Source organism: Silurus aristotelis (genome assembly GCF_946808225.1).
Source record: "Silurus aristotelis genome assembly, chromosome: 19".
NCBI lineage: Eukaryota > Metazoa > Chordata > Actinopteri > Siluriformes > Siluridae > Silurus > Silurus aristotelis.
The window spans coordinates 11,806,599-11,829,467 of NC_139592.1; the positions used below are offsets into that span (position 1 = coordinate 11,806,599).

The 22,869-nt window shown below is 35.9% G+C and overlaps 1 protein-coding gene across 5 annotated transcripts in view; it reads right to left on the reverse strand.

Moving 5' to 3' along the window:
* The window catches only part of cntn3a.2 (contactin 3a, tandem duplicate 2), a 101,565-nt gene that overhangs the window by 64,664 nt on the left and 14,032 nt on the right, over positions 1-22,869 (reverse strand). For 3 of the 5 annotated variants that reach the window (XM_083570117.1, XM_083570119.1, XM_083570118.1), the window contains one exon: positions 3,012-3,135. In XM_083570117.1, the coding sequence (XP_083426243.1) occupies positions 3,012-3,135 (124 nt within the window). Of the gene's footprint in view, positions 1-3,011; positions 3,136-17,954; positions 18,644-22,869 lie in introns of those variants that run through there. The other 2 variants (XM_083570120.1, XM_083570121.1) reach the window with 2 other exon arrangements.

Here is a 22,869-nt window from a genome sequence, read left to right on the forward strand (position 1 = left end):
GGCCGACCTCTCCTCGCGATGTCTAGCTTTTCTTCAAAATGGATTTTTAAGTATGTCCGAGACCAAATAAATTTGTCTTCCTCCATAGGCGTAAAAAGGTCTAACCCTGATGTATTCATGTGTGCAAAGCTACAGACATTTTTGCCAGTCGAACTTGACTGTAACAGTTTCCCTCTGACCAACCAATCAGAGGACGGAAAAATGCTGACGCTACTCTGGGACAGCTAGCTGGCCTTGTAATGCAAATATGAAATCTGATTGGTTAAAGAAACAGAGCTATTTATTTAGGAGACTATGTTTAAAAAAGGCCAGCAGAACAGACTTTGCAGGCCCTAAGCAGATTACATTCACATGGCAGCACATAGAGGCTCAAATCTGATTGGACAAAAAAAATCGAACATCCACATACAAATACACGTACTGGAAGCAGTTCAGCCAAGAGAAACACTACGAAGTGAAGAGAATAAACTGTTGGGAATAAATTAATACAATTTCATGCAACAAATATTAAAATTTAGGTTGTAAATGTAGGTCAGTGCTTCTGATACTCTTTAGGCCAGCAGAAAAGGCTTTGGCTTTTCTGTATGGCTTTTCTGTTTATTCTTTTTGGCTTTTTTGTATATATATACAGTGAGGAAAATAAGTATTTGAACACCCTACTATTTTGCAAGTTCTCCCACTTAGAAATCATGGAGGGGTCTGAAATTGTCATCAGAGGTCCATGTCCACTGTGAGAGACATAATCTAAAAAAAAAAATCCAGAAATCACAATGTATGATTTTTAAACTATTTATTTGTATGATACAACTGCAAATAAGTATTTGAACACCTGTCTATCAGCTAGAATTCTGACCCTCAAAGACCTGTTAGTCTGCCTTTAAAATGTCCACCTCCACTACATTTATTATCCTAAATTAGATGCACCTGTTTGAGGTCGTTAGCTAAATAAAGACACCTGTCCACCCCATACAATCAGTAAGAATCCAACTACTAACATGTCCAAGACCAAAGAGCTGTCCAAAGACACTAGAGACAAAATTGTACACCTCCACAAGGCTGGAAAGGGCTACGGGGAAATTGCCAAGCAGCTTGGTGAAAAAAGGTCCACTGTTGGAGCAATCATTAGAAAATAGGAAAAGCTAAACATGACTGTCAATCTCCCTCGGACTGGGGCTCCATGCAAGATCTCACCTCGTGGTGATTGATGAGTACCATCCCAAGAACACCATCCCTACTGTGAAGCATGGGGGTGGTAGCATCATGCTTTGGGGGTGTTTTTCTGCACATGGGACAGGGGGACTGCACTGTATTAAGGAGAGGATGACCGGGGCCATGTATTGCGAGATTTTGGGGAACAACCTCCTTCCCTCAGTTAGAGTATTGAAGATGGGTCGAGGCTGGGTCTTCCAACATGACAATGACCCGAAGCACACAGCCAGGATAACCAAGGAGTGGCTCTGTAAGAAGCATATGAAGGTTCTGGTGTGGCCTAGTCAGTCTCCAGACCTAAACCCAATAGAGAATCTTTGGAGGGAGCTCAAACTCCGTGTTTCTCAGCGACAGGCCAGAAACCTGACTGATCTAGAGAAGATCTGTGTGGAGGAGTGGGCCAAAATCCCTCCTGCAGTGTGTGCAAACCTGGTGAAAAACTACAGGAAACGTTTGACCTCTGTAATTGCAAACAAAGGCTACTGTACCAAATATTAACATTTACTTTCTCAGGTGTTCAAATACTTATTTGCAGCTGTATCATACAAATAAATAGTTAAAAAATCATACATTGTGATTTCTGGATTTTTTTTTTTTAGATAATGTCTCTCACAGTGGACATGCACCTACGATGACAATTTCAGACCCCTTCATGATTTCTAAGTGGGAGAACTTGCAAAATAGCAGGGTGTTTAAATACTTATTTTCCTCACTGTATATATATATATATATATATATATATATATATATATATATATATATATATATATATATATATATATATATATATATATATATATTTATACTGTATATAAATCCCCATTTGTGTATCCCCATTAATTTACATAACAACAGTGTAATTGCTTTATGTCTAAAGGTCTTTTAGCCGTTTCTCAATCTTGTTAGAATAGTGTTCCATTTTAATGTTAAACTGTAGAGCTGCAGCCCGGGAGCGAGTTTCCTGATACATTTTTTGCAGTTGCATAAATATGATTAGCCTATTATAAGTATTGAATACTATCTAATGTGTGTGTGTTTGTGTGTGTGTGTGTGTGTGTGTGTGTGTGTGTGTGTGTGACATCATTAGTCTAAGACTGAAGAGCAAAAGTGTACTCATTTAAACAGCTAAAAAATAATATCTTTAGCCATAAGACAAAAAAGCCAATTTAAAGAACAAAACAAAACAGGAGAATGAATGTTACTAAATTGGTAGTGAAAAGTGAATGCAGCATTAGTTCACTTTTAAACAAAATAATTTCAGTCTAGTTTTGTGTAAAATTTTTTTTTTACTTTGTGTGTGTGTGTGTGTGTGTGTGTGTGTGTGTGTGTGTGTGTGTGTGTGTGTGTGTGTGTGTTAAATAAATCTACCTTTTAAAAAATCCAGTTTGTTTGAATACATAAATAATAATATAATGTAAAATAATCTTCTGCTCAATGTTTTAAATTCATAATTTGTATTTCTTTTACTGAAACCTATTTAAACACTCCTCTAATGCAGTACCAGATGTTAAAGCAAGAAAAACACTAATCCTAATATCAATCTGAACTGAGCAAAGAAAAAACATTTAAAGTTTGAAACACACTGTTTCATCAAATAGTTTTACTTTTAAGAAGTGTATCCCGATAGGAGTTTCAGATCAATCCTCTGCATTACAGAACAAAGCCTATTCAGCCTTTCCTCCTATATAAGTGCCAATTTCCCCCTGCCCAGAACTTTCAATTGTCAGAGTTGATCTTTTATTGCCAAGTTGACATAGACACAGCACTAATTTCCCAAAAGTGAAACTGAACAGTTCATGTACCTGTAAGACACTCCATGACTGATAGCAGCAAAAACGGTTTCCATAATAACTTCATCTTCAGCTCCCAGAAGCGTGTGAGATTTCCAGCATCCAGTAGGTTAGTTTGACCTGAGAAATGCCTGACCTGCAAAGCCAAGGTTAAAAATGTATTAGGTATGAAATGACAATGTTAATAGAAACTAAAAATAATAAAATAAAAATAATAATAATAATAATAACAACAACAATAATAAAGCTGCTAAAGTAATGACTACTGACAGCATTCAAACTACAAAGACAAAATGTCTTGCAAAGAAAGTCACATTTCTACCTCCACATATTAGATGTATTCTAAGATTAAGTCAACTCAAGTTAATTTTTATAGCGTGTTTCACAATATACATTGTCTTAAAACAGCTTTACAGAATTTAAGAGTTTATGTGAGCAATGTGTATTTATGCCTAATGAGCAAGTGGCAAGGAATAAAATTTCCTTAGATTAGCTGGTATAATATTAGCGTGTAAGGCATGGGAGCAAAAATCAGTGAAAAGACTCCAAAACATAACAAAACACAACTTCACAACCCTTAGGTGCATTAGTCGAAATGTGCCAATATTTCTCAACATTTCTCAAGATTAGATTTCTATTTTTCCATGATGGAAGATGGAGATGAGCAAGAATTGAAACGTTCTAAGTACTTGTATGGCCAGTTATAATACTCTGACCACATGACTATCATCTCATGTTGATTCCTAACAAATGTTAAGAGTGCATTGTTAGCTATGGTTCTTTTGGCTTCTTAATCAGCACACTATTACAATAACATTAAAACTATATGATATGTGATTCAGCAGCCTGTAAGCCAAGTTATACAGATAAAACACATTCAGTTTTTAAATGACTTGAAATGTGAATTCCAGGATATAGTCCCTGTCTTTCTTTCTTTTTAATAAAGGAGTTTTGTAAAGCAGACCATTTAAATAATCCAAAGCTCTATATAAGCTTTCACCAACATTTTCTGATTTTCCTGTTTTTGTTGTCAAATTTCTTTGAAGTGCTTTTTCTTTTGCTTACAGGAGGATTGCCTGGCTGTGCTGCGTGTTTTACGATTTTAGACTGTTGCTGGGGTGAATTGAAGGGATTTCGAGGAATGTCTGATTGAGGCCAAACACAGAACCAAAACACGGCCTTCAAAATGGGTTTTCTCCGCCACATAATGCACTTTTACTAAGGCGATGACTTAAACAACTAGAATACTCAAAAGCCTACAGTGCAGTCCCAGCTTGTCTGCTTATCAGTTAGAATAAAGATTTGTCAAGGTTTAAATCAGCTCCCTATAGTCTATTATATGCATCAGGGATCTTGCTCATTGAGTCTCCCATCTTTTCATGAGTCTGCATTGCTCTTGAACACAAGCAGACTTTACTTGAAATGATAGGTGTTTACTATAAACTGATATATATATATATATATATATATATATATATATATATATATATATATATATATATATATATATATATATAAAGATGGATAGAAGATGGAATAAAGATAGATAGAAAATATTCTATCAGGTTATAGTATAATGTATATTATAAATAAGCACACACATACAGACATATTTGTTTGTATCACAAGTGATCTAGGCCTTAGCCCAACAAATCTTACAAACACACACTTTGACACACTCTCAAGTCAAACCGACGTAATCCCCAGACAGTACAGGCTTAGGGAGACACTGTTTGAAGGTAAATTGTCACATTATGCCACTGCATATCTCTCTAGAAGGGCTTCCTTAGTCATTTTGAAGTTTTATGATGCGTCAAGTCAGGGTAAGCATGGAAAAAATGGATTTACATGCTCTGGGACTCTTCTGAACACACTCCATGAACACTCCATGTCATGTTACTTCTCACTAAGCAGTCTTAAAGCTGTGCTCCCAGCTACGAGCTGTTAAGCAGCCGTGTGGCTTGTCATATTGATGTCTGCAAAGTGAAAAGAAAATAGGGAATCCAATTTTCAGATTCTGTTAATAATGGACTAAAGCACAGATGAATTTACTTAAAGCAGCTCAAAAAAAAAAATTTTGTAGCTGTTATAACAGAGAGCTCCAAATGGGACTTATTCTTGCCTGAAACCATCTCACTAGCAGTTTTACTTTTTTAACTCAGTGTTTGTCAATCCAAACCAATCAGATAATTAACAAACTTTAAATGAATTTTGGCTGGTTTAGAGAAAAAAGACAATGCATGTGTAATACGATGCAACTCTAGGTCCAGCACTGAGAAACACTACTTTAATTTATGAGCAATGTGCCATCTATGCACAATTTTGATGTGTATATTTATGCAAATCCATGAATGATATATTTCACCATCACTTATTTGTCAAGTTCAGCATTTCAACAATGCCAGTAATAGTAAAAAAAAAACTAAAACTCTTCTATATTAGATTTACCATTTACAATGCTACCAAACTCATGCTGGAGGAAACATGCAGCAGAGTATTTATTCTCCTCCAAGTGCCCTCTGAGACACAAAGCAGACATTTGATCAGCTAATAAATTATCGAGTGAGGAGGAAAGAGATTCTGTAACTTTTCTCACCAAATATGTTGTGAGGAAGCATGTCATGAATGGCAAGTAGCTCAATTACGAACCTTAATTCCAGCTATTGTTCCCAACTCTGCTTTAATTAGAAATGTATATTAAGCGAGCTTAAAAAAAATATTGCAGTCAGTAACTAGAATGTGAAAAACACCACACACACGCATGCAATGACAAATCGTGTTGTTTTATATTTCATTTGTTATTATTATTATTATTATTATTAATATTATTATTATTATTATTATTGCATTCATTATTAGTGTTCAAAATTCATATTATTTGCTTAGGTTACATGCAATTATTACACCAATGCTTAAATTTGGATATAACTAACAAAATAAATAAATAAATATAATGCACAATGAAAGAAAATTTCAGCAACTAAAAAAATAATTGCTTTTTAATACATTATAGTCTTTGTTATTTATAACAAACATGGCCAGTTGCTAAATTGTCTGGAGAATTGTTTATCCTCCAAAAAAAAACGTGGTCTAAGATTCACATACAAGTGCTTCTATCTTTGACAAATGTTACAGATCCCACCAGCTTCACCAAATATTACTTATAGCATTGCAAAGTCTGAAACCAATGTGCTAAAGAGAAACAAAAGCTGCATTTAAGCCCAAAATATCACTCACTGCGTCTGTTTTAGCTCGTTTTCATGGTAGGTGTCAATAACTCTGGGGCTGACTGTAAATGACCTGAAGGCAATGCAAATCATAATATTTTCTACACGTTTGTTGCATAAAGTTCCATTAAGAGGAAAAAAAAACAAACATGTCAAAACAAACAGGATTGTGGAAGTTTCGTCAAATTTCATCATCAACATCCGGCTGGATAATCTGCATTAAAACAACAAAACCATAAGAAGTGATGAAACACATTACTTTTGTCTGTATATATATTAACTTTTGAAAGCAAATCAAGCTTCCTTTGGCATTAATCAACAGTCTTCATCTGTTATTTTAGAACGTGATGCTGCTATACACAATATAATAATAATAACCTTTAAAAAAGCAAAAACATGTCTTCAGAAAGCAGACACATACACACACACACACACACACACACACACACACACACACACACACACACACACACACACACACACACATTTTTGGACATTTCTTTGGTATTGACTGCACCATTTAGAAGAGCAGCCACAAAAAGAAACAACTTGTTGCAGAGTGAAACACACCGCTAATTATATATTCATTATAAAATACAAAAAATAAGTGAGAATCCTTATATGGTCCTTCGAGCTAGATAGAAAAAACTTCCTATCTAGCTTCCTATCCATATATGAGAAAAAAAAAGCCATTTGGAAAACCTTTCTGAAAAATAAAGACGAATGAAACTGCAAGTCAAGCTTTTATTAATTAATGTATTCTTAATATTAATTCATAAATGACAGGATCCATGAATTCTTGAATTTTAGTTTAATGCTTGGTGCACTGCAACATTTATTTTTTGCCACTACCCTCAATCAAGTTTGATTGTTTGGCCCTTCATAGAAATAAGTCTGGTCTAAAGTCTCTCGAAACAGGATTTTTCGCAGGAATATATTCCTTTGTGTACATGAAAGAGGATTTAGATTAAATGACTGTAAGGTTAATATTTAATAAGTATTAACTATGTAACATGTTCGCAAATATTTATGTAGGAGACTTTTTGTGATTTATTAGGAATCCAGTGCACACATGGTGCATATTTTTTCCATTCACTGTAACTGTTTAAAAAAGTAATAAAGTTATATTTATAAGATGACAGATTACAAAGACTGGTCTTATATTTATCATTCTCTCTTGAACATTAAGTTTATATAAAAATGTATAGTTAAAATTATTAAACTATCCGAATGTAAATAATAATTACCATATTTCTATTTTTAATGATAATGATGATAATAATAATAATAATAATAATAATAATAATAATAATCATAAGTTATTAGCAAAATTTAGAGCAAAACCATTTTAATCATGTGAAAGAATAGATTATTATTATTTAGCAGACGCCCTCATCCAGAGCAACGTACAAAAGTGCTTTGAGCCTCTAGTAATGAATTACAACTTAATATAAACTATTTCAACTAAGTCCTGAAGTACAACTTCAGGGCCAGTCCAAGAAACTCGACCAAGAACCCCATCTCAACTGTGAAGCATGGGGGTGGCAGCATCAAATTTTGAAGGTATTTTGCTTTTAAAAAGGGTGCTTACAGTACTTTAAAAAATAGTTGGCATCATGAAGAAGGAGGATTTTTCGCTGGAAATGGACTGAACCAATTCTTAGACAATAAAAAAAAAAAAATAATCCTTATGGCAACTGAGGCTTCCAAAAGGATAATCCTAAGAATATCTCCAAATAGAATTGGAGTGGCTATCACAAAGCCCTGACTCAAATCCCAATACCTGTGTAATGAACTAAAAATGCAAGTCCAAGGATTGCGTTTTGCCAACCTGACTGAGTTACATCAGCTCTGTCAGGAGGTATGAGTGAGTATGGGAAGCTTGTAGAACACTGCCCAAGTGTTTAATTCAAATAAACCAATTTAACCAATTTTTTTACCCACTGTCATTTCCGTATAATTTTTAGAAGAAATTGTAATGAATTCCTAAGGAAACAATGCAGATCACCTAATTGACTAAGACAGAAAATATAGGGGGACATAAAGTAAGGATTTTTTTAACCAAGGTGAATGTAGACTTTTAAGCTTAACTGTATGGTACTACAGATAATCAGTGCTTTTTATGCAATGCAATCATGTCAGTCTACTCAGTAAACCACAATTTAGTTATGTGGTATTTTGACTATTTTTATGTGTTATTAATGTCATCTTGAAGAAAATTGGTAAAAAGAAAAAAATTATTTGTCTGTGCCATTAACTCTAATGTCACTGAAATATGATGTACTGTCTTCAATAAAGTTTTCTTTCAAAAATAAAAAGTCATTACTTCCTGATAGTTACTCTAAATTCATAACTGAATTAACAACTGTCTGCTCAATCCACACTGCAACACACTTCACTTTTATGCGTATAATTACCACACACTTTGCTATCCAACTGCAAGACTGCACAATCATGCCATTGTTGTAGATAATGATTTTAAATAAGGCATTATAGAAAGTAGAAAGGTTTTGTACCATTTTTGCTCTCAGCGTAAATGCTTATCCAAACTGCCAGTGTTCTCATAAACCGTAGTGTATAGAGTTGTTTTTATTTATTCACACATCATTTTACTCCATTTTACCAGACACTGCAAAAGTACACACATTTTACACTCAAGTAGAAGTGCAGATGCTAATGTTTTAAAAGGCTGGTAAATGTTGACGTACTGACTACAATTTTTCACCCAAGTTAAAGTAAAGAAGTTTGGGCTCTGACATGCACTTAAATAAAAAGTAGCCATTGCTGGTAACGGAACCTCAAATCAAATTTATTTTTTTTAATACAAAAGAATGTAATATTTTGTTTCCCGAATGAATGTATCCAGGCTGAACATCCACCATATAGAACACAAGCAGAGAAAAGATGATGATGATCAGATGATGAGGAATGTTCTGTTCCTTCACATGCCAAAAACCTTCACAGCTGTGGCAAATTTCAAATGATTTTATATATGCTCAGTAAATAGGCTAGAACATGGAGGCAATGTAGAGTGCAGCGTATTAAACAGCACTTTCAGCCTCGGAAAAAGCTTGACACATGACAAAGCCTGTTAAAAAGCAATGGGGAAAATGAAACAACATCGTTTTTATTTTATCACTTGAACGTCTATAAAGTCTATGAACATTTAAGGTACAGAGGGTAAAAAACAATGAGCTGTAATATTAACACACACACACACACACACACACACACACACACACACACACACACACACACACACACACACACACACACACACACACACAGAAATACCAATATAAAAACAAAATACAGACAGTACATTGCAGTTTGGAAGAAAAGTTTAATTTAAACTAAATCTTACATTTGTAATAGTTTAAATTGGTCAATTAAATCTACTCCCATTTCAGTTCAAGTGTCTACTTATTATGTAGTGGCTTGTTTCTTCGCTCATGTAATTTGAGCCAAATTTTATAGGCATTTTAAAAAGACTCGTGTCTATAAGAATACCAAGGAATTAATTATAACATTAATATTAATTAGTTTAATTTACTCTTGGTAATGTGCGTTTACCTGCACACTAATGCAATTTGCACAAAATACAAAAAGCAATCTGTATGTGTACAATATTGCATTCACTGGTCATTTGTTCAAGGTACTTGTAATTCACTGCCTTCATCTGGTTAAAAACTGCCATTTGACAACTTGCAATTTGAACTCGTTAAATTGAGGTAGCTTTCTCAACTACCAGTTGCTTCTCGATTTTTGGCTGCACAGTCTAAATTGTAGCTTCCCTTTAAATCAGTTTGTAGCAGTATTGCTTTTAGAACAGTTTAAAATATGCATATCGTTTCATATCGCTCTGTTGCAAGAAAAATTTGCTCCACAAACATTTGGCCTAATTCATAGAGTAAGCTATGCTACTATTAGTAAAAGACAGGGGATCCCTTTTTAGACAAATATGCCAAAATGGACATTATGAATTCTCTGCAACCACAAGCTTTGATGATACTATTTTAAAAAGTTTAGTTCATAATATAGAACTGCTGTAAAATGTAAAAAAAAAATGATTATGTCAGAAAGGTGCATGTGCAACGCAAGTGACTAAAAACTATAGGAATATTCTTGCACTGACTTGGCAGTCGGGTGAAGTGTTAATCACACTGGGATGGTGTGATACTGCCTGACAGGAAGCAGAGCAGTATGTGTATACTTACCACATGATTTTGTGTGTGTGCAGAAGCAGTAGCAAGTTCGCTGCATATCTTATGCACACCTGGAAGATTTAAAAGCGTCTTTTGCTAGATGTCATTTTAGACCCAAAACAACATTATACCACACTCACAAAATCCTTTTGCTGTCATGATTGCTGTAGTGGGCTGTGTCTCAAATCCAGTGGTGGGCCGTGCATTTGGTACCTGGGCCTTCAGTGGGGACGTACCTGACGTAATCCACCTCTTAATACTACCGCTATCACGTCGCAATTATAGAAACCACCAATACTATACAAAAAAGCAATATAACAAACGTGTGGCATTACAGAGAGAGAGAGAGAGAGGCATTTCACATATGGGGAGTGAATACCATTTTTACTAATGCAAGAAACCCAGTTAAGACTCCAAACCTCTACACTACCACCGCAACTGTGCCACCTACATCATCTGGAGCAGTTTAATCAATATTTGTACAATAACATGACAAAAACATAAAAATGTAAATAAAATACAACCTACTCACGAGAGATGCATACTCATAATTTGCACCGCTCCTCAGAGGGTGTAAGAAAGTGGTACCGCTCGTATTCACTGGTCTAACTTGTGTTTTGCCTGTTGAACTTGCCTGTAACAGTTTCCCTATGACCAACCAATCAGAGGACGGAAAATGCTGACGCTATTGCTGACGCCTGTGAGGCAAATATGAAATCTAAATGGTTAAAGAAACAGACCCATTGCTAATATTCTCTATGGTTAAAGAGCCAGCAGTACTGACTTTGCAGGCCCTGGGCAGATTAGATTGACATGGAGGGACATAGAGGCTGAAATCTCATTGGACAAAAAACCCAACATCCATATACATGTACTGGAAGCAGTGCAGCCAAGAAAAAATGCTACGAAATGAAGAGAATAAACTGTTGGGAATAAATTCATACAATTTCATAGAACAAATATTAGAATTTAGGTTGTAAATGTAGGTCAGTTATTCTGATAGCGTTTAAGCCAGCAGAGAAAGCTTTGCTAGCCCTGACGGCCCACCATTGCTCAAATCTAAAATACTGACCGTATAGTCAAATCCAGACGAATCAGACACTTTTGGTAGATTTGATGTCTAGGTTGAAATTCGAACATTAAACCTAATAGAAAAGCCATATAACACTATAATCTGGAATAGTACACAATAGGTAATTTGAGCCACTTTATTAAGCAGAGGTGGATGGATTAGCCAGTTTCATTGCTGAGCTAGAAATTATATACTGTAGTGAAAAAGAACAACTATTATTTTAAATGTGTCTTGTTTATTTAAATTTAGAAATATATTAAAAATGTTAGCACACCAATTCCTTTTCCAATATTTTGAAAGCTTATTAGGAAAATTTGTTAAACAAAAGAAGACAATGTCAGGTGTTTAAACGCAGGGTTATAGCACCCTTAGTGTAAGATCCGTGATTTCTGAAAGTGAAAGCTTGGAGTCGGCATGTGAGTGATGTCAAACTCAACACTCCTTCATTACTACTACAGCTCCATTTCATCCAGATTGGTTAATAATTCTGTGCCTTTCACAACATTACTGATGTAAGACACCATATTGTATACAATTCACAAGATTGATCAGACTGGTGGGTGTCCTGCAATGCTGGCACCCCGTACAAACCGCCTGCAAAAGACTGATTTTCTCATTTACTAAATTGACAAGTGCAATTTGGTGAGGAGAGATATGTACTCTTTTGTTTTCTTTGCTGGCTCGATGAAACATGAAACTAGGCCAAAATGAGCAATGAATATCTATTACGTCTGTTTAACGCACCAACCGGGTGATTTTTTTATATCCTCTCAACATGCAACTTCAATTGGCAGTAGTTATTGTCACAGATATAAATTCACAACAGCACTACACAAAGCCTGACCTCTTCAGTAAGCGAGGCCTGCACCAGAAGAGTTATTTTCTGATGACCACTCAGTGACTGTGAGTAATAGCTGTAGTTGGGCTATCAAAATAAATCTCAGGTTTTGATGAGCGAGAGTTTCATCTCTGCTATGACACAAAGTCGTTATTAACAGCCTAGCAAGCACCTGCCCCCCCCCACCACCACCACCCCCACACACACTCTCTCTTTCATGCACCAGAGTGCTTCTTTTATGGAGATACTGGAGTATGCCATGAATAAAGGTAGTGCTGAGAAAAATACACAAAGGCAAGGGATTCTCAGTAATCAAACTTCTTCTCTTCCTCACACATCGCCTACACATTTTATATCAATACGGATGACAGCCGGATCTAATAGAGTCACATTAGTTTAGGCTCGGTGTGGAGAAGATGGCTTCTTTGATGCTCCTGGACTGTTTGGAATACCAAAGGTAGGAAACAATGAAAAGAAGGTTTCAGAACAATCTTTGATTTGAATCCATCCATCCATATACGGTCCAGGGAGGTTTTACACAGTATGTTGCAAAACAGAAACAAAGAATTCTGACATTTGTGCAGAAAGAAGAGCCCACTGATTTGAATTTATTTTCAGTGTATACAATCTGCTTCCAAATGCATAAATGCGAAACAATTAGGCTTACACAAGGGAAACTTCAAATTAACTAGAGCAAGGCAACAATATAATCTGCCCCCCAGAATGTGTTTATGATGAAAAGCTCTTGCACAAGCAGGTGTGTCAAACACTCGCATGGGATGAGAAACACTTTTCCTACAAGGTTCTTAAAGAAGATGGCTTTATTTTTTTTGCAGTACAGTCGATGTGGCCTTGCTTCAGGAACCACAGCCAACTGCGGTTCTTTCCTATTTCAATCTTAAATTGTATGCCAACAAAATTACTATTGTTGCAAGACTTATATAATTGTTTTTATTTTTATTCTCTTGGAATTTATTCATTTTGACTTTTGTGTGAGGCAAAATACAATTAAAGCAGAGGAGTTTGTTCATTCCTGGCTGGTCACTGCTTCATGCCACATGACTTCTGTAACTAATCCAATATGTAGCCACATTACTTGTTTTTAACCATCCAAGTTCTCACAAACATTCTTCATTGCTACACTCTCTCCTCTGGCATCCTGCAGTTACCCACATCAGATTTAAAACACTGATGCTTGCCTGCAAAGCCAAAAATGGACCAGCAGCCACCTATCTTTAAACATTTTCACATACACTGTTCTGCATACTGCTCACTTTAATCTTCTGATCTATCTCTCAGGATACATGTAAGATGTGCATCAAGGTTCTCCTCTTATTCTGGTGGGAAAATGAACTTCCCATAGCTGTCTGAACAGCTTCATTAAGTATTTAAATGAACACTTTGTTATTAAAAAAAGGTCTATGACCCAGTGAACCAGTTTAAGGATGTATTTACTGATAGACTTCAACACGCTTCTGTAGGTCACATAAATGTAACTTTAATCGTGTTACTCAAGTTTCTTATTTAAAAAAAAAAAAAGAAAAGCTAAATATGTAGTCTATGCAAACATGAATAGGTTTGGCACAACAATGCAACTTAAAACCTGTAAGAGCTCCATAAGCTAAGTTTACTGGCTTTAACCATTAGCAACAAAAAGTTTATTTGCATTTTAAGAGGCAAAATTGCTGATGTGATTAGAGCAGTAATCAAGTGCACGTTGCTATTTCCGAGCTTGTTTTTAAGGCGACAATAAATAGGCTTAATGCCTGGTGCAATTTGAGCTAGAATTGTTGAAAGGAAGGAATTGAATGCAAGTAACTGACATCTCTCTGTCTCTGTCTCTGTCTCTGTCTCTGTCTCTCTCTCTCTCTCTCTCTCTCTCTCTCTCTCTCTCTCTCTTTCTCTATTGCAAACTCTCTCCAGGGCAGTAATAAACTTGTCATTAATAAACAGTACAGAGACTCTAAAGTGTAGCACATGTTCAGGTACAGCATCGTTTAATCATTAATGCCAATATTCGGTTATTTATCATTTATGCCATAAAACTACTATCGACATTCTAAATTTATTAACAGCTATGCGCACATTTTACAGAAGGAATAACTGGGAAAAAACATGTTAAATAAAATCTCAGTTGGTTTTTATGGTGTAATTTGATCATCTCTAATTTGTCTTTTTTTTCCCTTCAGCATTTATTCAGCCTCATATTATTTTTCTTTTATTATATTATTGAAATGAATGAAATCCAAAAGCTTTTCTTGTGCTCATAGAATATTTGAATACTCGACCATTAAGCGGCTGCTTGTACATTGTTAACAAGGAGACCTTTTCCTTCAGTATAGAAACGTGATAATGTTTTCATTATGAAATAATGGAGATCAGTCAAAGGAGCTTTATATTTATATACAATGACTCTTATTAAGGATATTATTGGGGAAAGCAGATTTTTGGAGGTAAATGAACAACAACCTGGATTTATCCAGACATTTTGATGAATTTGTGATACTGATACACTTGCTCATAAGACACTCAGAATACAGGGATACAAATAATTCTGATACTGATATTTTATCACACAACAGCCAAAAAATACTCTTATATAAAAATATAAAAAATATATATATAATTTGGTAGGTTATTTTGGTTTAAACGATGTAAAACTTTAAAGCAATAAATCATGCAAAAAATATTTAACAGGTTCTAAGGGCAAGTTTCTCACGCAATCATTCTTCAGTCTCAGGAAATCTCCACAGTAAACCACGGTATAATATGTTGATATCAAAGCACTATAGGAGCTTATATCCTACATGATTCAAAGTTGAATCGCTACATTTTAACTCAAAACATAATTGTATACAGTGATCAAACATCGACACTTTATTCCATTAATACCAATACACTATTGATACAAAATTCATTCTATCACATATGTGTAATTATAAGCGAGTAGTCTAGGAACAAGTTATTAAAGCGAACATCTGTTAGTGAGAATGAAGACGACACATGCGCATGTGAAAATTTCAGTACAACACTGGTATCACTGGTAGCTTCTAGTTCCTGCTGGCATTTTATTGGATTGTTGTAGCTGATGCACATGATAAATGATGCGATGTGACACACCTGCAGTGTTTTTTTCCTCTGTCAAAACATTTCCACTATAGATTCTCAAAACCTTTTTATTAATCGACAAAAAAATTGTGTGAACGTAAAAATAAAAAACTTATTTTTGTCTATGTATAGAAAATATTCTTAAATATTGATTGGTTCAGCTAATAGTAAAACATTTTTTTTATGAAAAGTTACTCAGGTGGGAAGCTGTTACGACTTCCACCAAATCACCAGAGACACATCAAAGATATATGAGTAAGGCTCAGTCTTGTATGCTCTGTCCACGACTCACAGAGTGTCTGATGTTATTCGTTCATGTGGTCTAACTGGCAGTCAAGTTGTCTGTGAGCTGGTTTCTGGTTGAGAAACAAAATTTGGACACCATGTTGCATTAAAGCCTGATATTGTAACTGGACAGAAAGTCAAGAGTCTCAGTTTCATGTTCTTAAAGAATAAACAGATACTGGTAAGTAAACAAGATAATCTTGCATATTTGCTGACAGGCTACAGGAGAAGGTTTGTAGTTGGGCTTCTGCCAAATTTTCCCTTTCTGTGAAACTAGACAGTTCTTGGCCACATGCTGTGACAAGCTGTGGGATAGACAGAGAAGGCCAGGACTACACAAGAAGGAGGGAATGAGTAATGGTACAGAGGCATGCTACAAGCTCTAGTCATGAAGTAGTCTGTCAAACTATGAATGATATAGTGTTATAAGCTGGCTGGTGGGGTTGGTAATATATAGCTCTATTCATACAGAATTAGATTTATACTGAGACCTGAGGTAATTCCATTATTTGCAGGAGTTACTCGGGGATTTCCGTTCAGTCCTAAGCAGCCTTGTCATTGTTTTTTCACTGTCCTCCTTTGACTATAATACAAACCAAAATTACAAATGTTCTTTGAACAATTCTACAATCAGCTGATCATTTTACCTGTAATTTTTAAGGCAGATTTTACTGTTTGCAATTTTGTTTTTTTGCGCAATATTACTGCTGTGCATATCTATGTATTTTGTCTTGAAGTGAGATCTCACAGTGTGATTTATGTAAAATACAGGTACGAAATCATTTTATATTTATGGATTTCAACTTTTATTATTTTAGTTCAGATATCATAATGAATAAGCATTTATATCAATGTGGCTACATAAATATTATCATAAATGAGCCTATTCTGATGATAACTTGCTCTTTCAAATTGCTGATACATGCAAAGAAACATATAAGGATGTGTGATGTATACATCACATATTGCATGAGAAAAAACATATAACAAACTTGCTCGTTCCATTCTTATTTAATTTCAATTATTTAATGTCTGAGCAGAGATTTGGTAAATAAAAGAACATGCATTATTTTATCACCTCAGCTATTTACAGCACAGAAATACGAGACATCTAAAATAGTCAACTTAGAAGGAGTTTCTGTATCATTGCTGAAATGCGCTCGGAATGATGCATTCAAAAGCATTAGCTTTGACTATTGCAGTCTAGGAGAAGAAAAAAAAAAAACATGAAATTTTTCTCGTCACAATTTCACCCACACCAAACATCAGTGTCACACTTAGTTCTTATACATTATACTGTAACTAAAATTATACACGCTCCCTTCATTAATCATATCGCCTTTCGCCTAGGGTGAGAGACTCTCATTAACACAGAAACAAGAAGTCCAGATTGAAAATTTATTCAGCTCCAACACCAGCAAGTCAGCTAATAACTCAATTAAAAGATACTTCATTTTCTGTGAACATTCAAGTGTAATATAATTAATAAGAGCTGTGGCTAGACCTGGAAGGTTCACCAACTTTGAGCCCTGGATATTACAATGAAATGTTCTGGTGTCTTTTTTTTTTTTTGTAATATCAGTAAATGAAAGTATTCAGCAACACCTCTTGAGCTGTCAGTTCTGCAAATCAAGCACCAGCGCATAGCTATAAGCGAATGTTCCATGTGGTCACTAGTCAGCATATCGGAAATATTAAACATCTGGGAAGTTCAATATCAATGCAGGAATTAGAAAAGTAACTCTGTAGCATATAATATGAATGTTTTAGTTCTGCATGAGAGATATTTCTTCTTTTTTAAATAAATGCCACATAAGCTCATTGCAGGAGAATAATTCGTGCACAAGCTGAAAACCATGCATAAGCATTAAAAATGCAAAAGGACAATACAAAGCAGTTTTCTGAAAGATCAGCATGGATGTCAACCAGCATCGACGGGAATGATCTAAACACACACAGGCGCTCACACACACAAACACACGCGCGCACTTCGAACGTGGAGAGCGAGCACGGCAAATGCGCTATTAAGATTCCACACCGAATAATTAGCTTCGTTGATTATTTTTGGAATAGAAACACATAAAACATTTTTGGCGCTAAACCGAGGAGGTTGAGATGATTGGGGATGTTAACGTACGTCCATGGGTGTTGAATTTATTATTATTATTTTTTGCCAGAAGGGTAAAAAAAATTATAATGATGAAGGAGAACGTAGCCTACTTCACCCTTCTGCGCCGTCCTTCTTCCAAACGTCCCTCTTCAGCCTGCGCGAGTGATGGCGAGTGAGCTGTCCATGGTATCACTGACAAGGAGTCGAAGGCATTTTTCCCATTCAGAGCGATTCAGCTTCGCAAACGGGGGAAGAAGAAGAAAAAAAAAGCGAGACGTCTTCACCTCTGCAGCCACGGACAGGTAACTCTCAGGGAGCTGATGGGGAAGGGAAAAAAACAGCCTATTTTTCCGTTCGTTCTCCCTCTTTTCATTTGGTTCTTCACCTCCCTTTATGTTTCCACAGCTAAAAAACCCGATGGCTTCGGATCCCTTAGGCAATTACTTAGCCACAGAGAGGGATATACAGAGACAGGCAGAGAAACGTCGCCCCTGTCTTGATGTTGGATTTACATTCCGCGGGTACATTCGTTCAGCCTCAAGAGGAGAGAAATGCGCGAGAAAAAAAAACGGCGCAAAACACACGCGAGCTGCTGCTGGAGAAACGTTAGGCATGCGCGCGCGCACACTCACACGCACTCGCACACACACACATGCACACGCGCGCGCGCGCGCACATACACACACACACACACACACACACACGCACACTCACTATGAGCGCGAGCGCCACCGCCTGACCAGAACATTCCAGAACAGCTGTACAACAGAGTTCATTCGATAATATCGACGATATCGGTGCCGGTTATTCATTTTTACCTCTCTCTCTCTCTCTCTCTCTCTCTCTCTCTCTCTCTCTCTCTCTCTCTCTCCCACACACACACACACACACACACACACACACCCCAACGTTACACCGGGTTCTATTTCGAGTAGCAACCCTACATAAAGCATGCAAAAAATAAACTGAACCCATCCAAACCCACAACTAGTATGTCAATAAATTGCCTGGATCAGCATTGTGTCTGAAATTGAACTGGCCAACAGAATACTGATAAATATAATAGGTCACGATAGAACCAATTCTAGGTGTCCACTTGCACATTTCTTCCAAAATGCTGATGGGCATTTGTAGGATTTGGATTTTATCATGACGACTTAAAGGTCTTCCCCTTTATGGAGCCAGAATGCAACATGGCATCAGCACTCATATGCATACAGATGAATGCTGCTGAACTTTTCCTGCTGCACAGCATGCCAGATAATGTGTTTGGTGACTTTAAATCAGTTTTTTTTTTTTTAGATTTTGCTTTTTGATAAATATATGTAATTACTTGTACAGGAAGATGGCATAGTGGAACAGCGGATAGCTTTTTTGCTTCGCAGTTACAGGATGTCTGGTTCAACATTGATTTTGGGTTGCTGTTGTTTCCTTCAGGTTCTATGTTTTTTTTTCTAAGTGGGTGGCTTGGCAATGCTAAATTGCCATAGATGTGAGTGAGTGTGTGAGCACAGGTTTTGTTTGCATGGTGTCCTGAAATGTACCATCAAAGGTGTTTTTTTTTGCCTTGTGTGCTTATACCCATCCCAGGATAACAAAGTTATTGAAGGTGTATGAATGAAGTAGTACAGGTCTTTACCTCTACAAACATTAAGTAAACTGTATTGTAGCTAGTGTTGCTTAACTAATATAAATTCAAAACCAATTTCCCTTGCTAATGAAGCCATTCCTGACAGCCCAAGCAATGAATCAGTTTAGCTAGCTTAATTCAGCATTAAATATGAAAATATTACAGTTTATGTTTCTAAAGGCTAATTTAATAAGCTCAGCTGTGTGTGTGTGTGTGTGTGTGTGTGTGTGTGTGTGTGTGTGTGTGTGTGTGTGCATGCATGCACATGTGTGTTGCAGATGAGTCATGACATAACTGCTGTAAACAACACTCCCAATGCATAATAGAACACAAGTTGCTAGAGATTTTTTCAGTACAACTGTATCTGGAAAGCAATTTTAACTATAGACACTGTCACAAAGCAACTTTACAGCAATCCCAAATTTACATTTCTAATGAGAAAGCAATGTCAACAGCAGCAAGAAATATCTCAGTGAGAAAGAAACTTCAAGAGGAACCAGAATAAAAGGGAACCTATCCACTTCTGAGTGGCACTGGATAGCAAGATAATAAACCATTAATAATCTATAACTACAAACCCAGAAAAGACAGGACAATTTTTACAATTATATAATTTCTTTAGCCATGTGAAATTATTTGCTGAATTAAGGGTGCGGCAACACATAATGCATTTGAGGAGTTCAAATCTTTAAGGTATCCATGTTGTACCATGCTCAGCAGCAGAGCGTGATTCACAAGTGAGGACTCTCCACTCTGAAACGTATCAAGTTAAACTAGGCAGGTCCAGAGGGTGAGAGAAGTCACAACAGTGGAATTGTGTCAGGATCAGGCACTGACATTACACTGGGCAGCAGGAGTACATCTACAGTTTGACAGAAAGAGAGTACAGATTATTAGCTATGCTCTTATCCTACAGTGATTTAGAGGGGTGTATATTGTGAGAGAGTGCAAGCACAACTCCAGTATGTCTAGCTATGACAGCCTAACTAAAAGGTAGAGCCAGAAGGCATAAGGGCATTCTGGGACATAACGTGTTTCTCAGCTTCACCATCCACAAAAAAAATCCAAAACAATAAATAGAAGGCTATTCCATAGGTAGTTTTTTGTTTTGCCTGTGCTGTATTCTTAATAATTCTAGGTACTGATAAAGAACCTGCACCTTTTGATTGAAGCAGACATGGTGGATCTTGATAGAAAAAATATCGTGGGCTGAGCCAATTCAGCCTTTTACATGAGCTTCATATTAGAGACTAGAGTACTTGAATAAAAAAAATTACAACGTCTTTCACTGCTGCTTATGATGTAGCTGAAAGGGCCACCCAGAGTTATTACATAATCAGAAAGATTACTTCTAGCTGCCCGTGGCCATAATAGAAGTATTTCTCTCTTGATGGAATTAAGTGGGTGGAAGATACCCAGGACCCAGTGTCCACCATCTTCTACACATGCATTAGCTTTATTAAACTGGTGTCTGTCATCTGGATTTGCTGGTGCATTCAGCTGTGTGTCTTTAGCACAGCAGTGTTTATGAACAATTCAACTTGAGTAGTAGCACTTCTAGTAGCACACTTTACTACTACCAACTTTTATATTCATAGAGAATTTACCATTAATTAACATTTACTAACTGAATATGATCAGGCAGTTAAGACTTGAACCTGCTTTGACAAAAAGACAGGCGGTAGAACAGAAAGTGGCGGAGTTAAAGGTGCTGCAATTTTAATTGGGGGGGGGGGGTGACGAAGATGGACAGGATTAGAGATTAGTTTATTAGAGGGACAGTGCAGGTAGGATGTTGCAGAGGAGGGACATGGGGTATATCTGTAGTAGAATGCTGAGGATGGACCTGCCAGGCCGGAGGCAAGGAGGAGGTTTATGGATGCGGTGAGGGAAGACATGCAGGTGGTATGTTTGAAAGAGACAGATGTGGAGGACAGAGTGATAATCCGCTGTGGTGATCCCTAATGGGAGCAGCCGAAAGAAGAAGATAAAACTTGAACCTGAATCGAAAGAAGTTTTATTTATTAAATATTTATTTCATAACATTCATTATTTAAAACATCCTAAATCCCCCCCCTCTTTTTTAGCTCAGTTCACTGGTATGTAGTATAGGTAAGGGTTTATACACAAGTTGGCAGTGCATTCCCCATATTTACTTTAAATTTAGATTTATAGCACTTAACAAATTGCCACTACTCGTACAGTTTTTACTATCTTTCTATAGGTCTATTTTGTTATTTCAAACTACTGATGAAGTCTTTCAATTAGGAGCGTGCAACAAAATATATGGCATTGAATTAAATAATTAATCTCTATTCTAATTATATTCCAATTGCACCTACACATAATAATCATTGATCCTTTTAAACATATCTCTATGCCATCCTTTTATGCTTTTTAAATAAAAAAATAAGGAAAAAGACCTAAATGGCAACAAACCTTTGAAGAACAGCTTATTCTGTTCCCTAAATCTTATCTTACAAAACATAACAAGGTTTGTCCTCTAAAAAACCTTGTTATGAAACTCTATAAAGTTTTATAACATATGTTTACAACATATGTTGTCCTCTATAAAACCTCTACCCATCTCTTTGTTAACTATGTTAGCATCATGTGGGTATGGTTAAAAATCATTATAGTTATAGATTAGTAACATTGTTAGTTTATATTGTACTAGTATAAGCTATCATACTTACATGAGGGCTGTGTTGCAGTGTTTAACACCAGATATAGGGGATCAAGTCAAATCCATGGCGAGTTCTCATTTTACCCTATCTGAGATTATCATGGATTAAAAAATATATATTTTCCAGACACTGATTTAACTCATAGATCAGCAGACTATAGTAGATTGAATATGCATCATTTGTCACAGCTTATTCCCACTGGTTCTTATATCAACTACTGTTCAATACAGCAAAATCTCGAAGGAATTCTGTCCTTTTCTATCACTCAATTCAAATTGTTAAATTGTAAAAATGTTGTATTCAAATTAGTTAAATATTACCTAAATATTACTTAAATTATAGCATATTAGAGAATAATGTTAATACTATTCAGTTATAATACACATAATATTAGACTGTAACAATCTAAGTGGGGTTAAAAATGGCAAATTATGTTATTGGGCTTGTTTTTGGGTGCCCCTATTTATAACTCCATTTATCACCCTGTTAACCCCTTTTGCATTATCACCTTAAGGTGCTGAATGCGCTCTATATTCACATCTTTGTCTACAAGTATAGGACTGTAAACATCAACAAATTAACAAAAAATTTTATTCATGTCTAATGGTAGCATGTAAAAATGAGTTTGTGTTAAATCCATTCAGTTTTGCTCATTCGATGCACAGACAAAATAATTCACCCTGTTGTCAGGAAATTACAACATTGAAT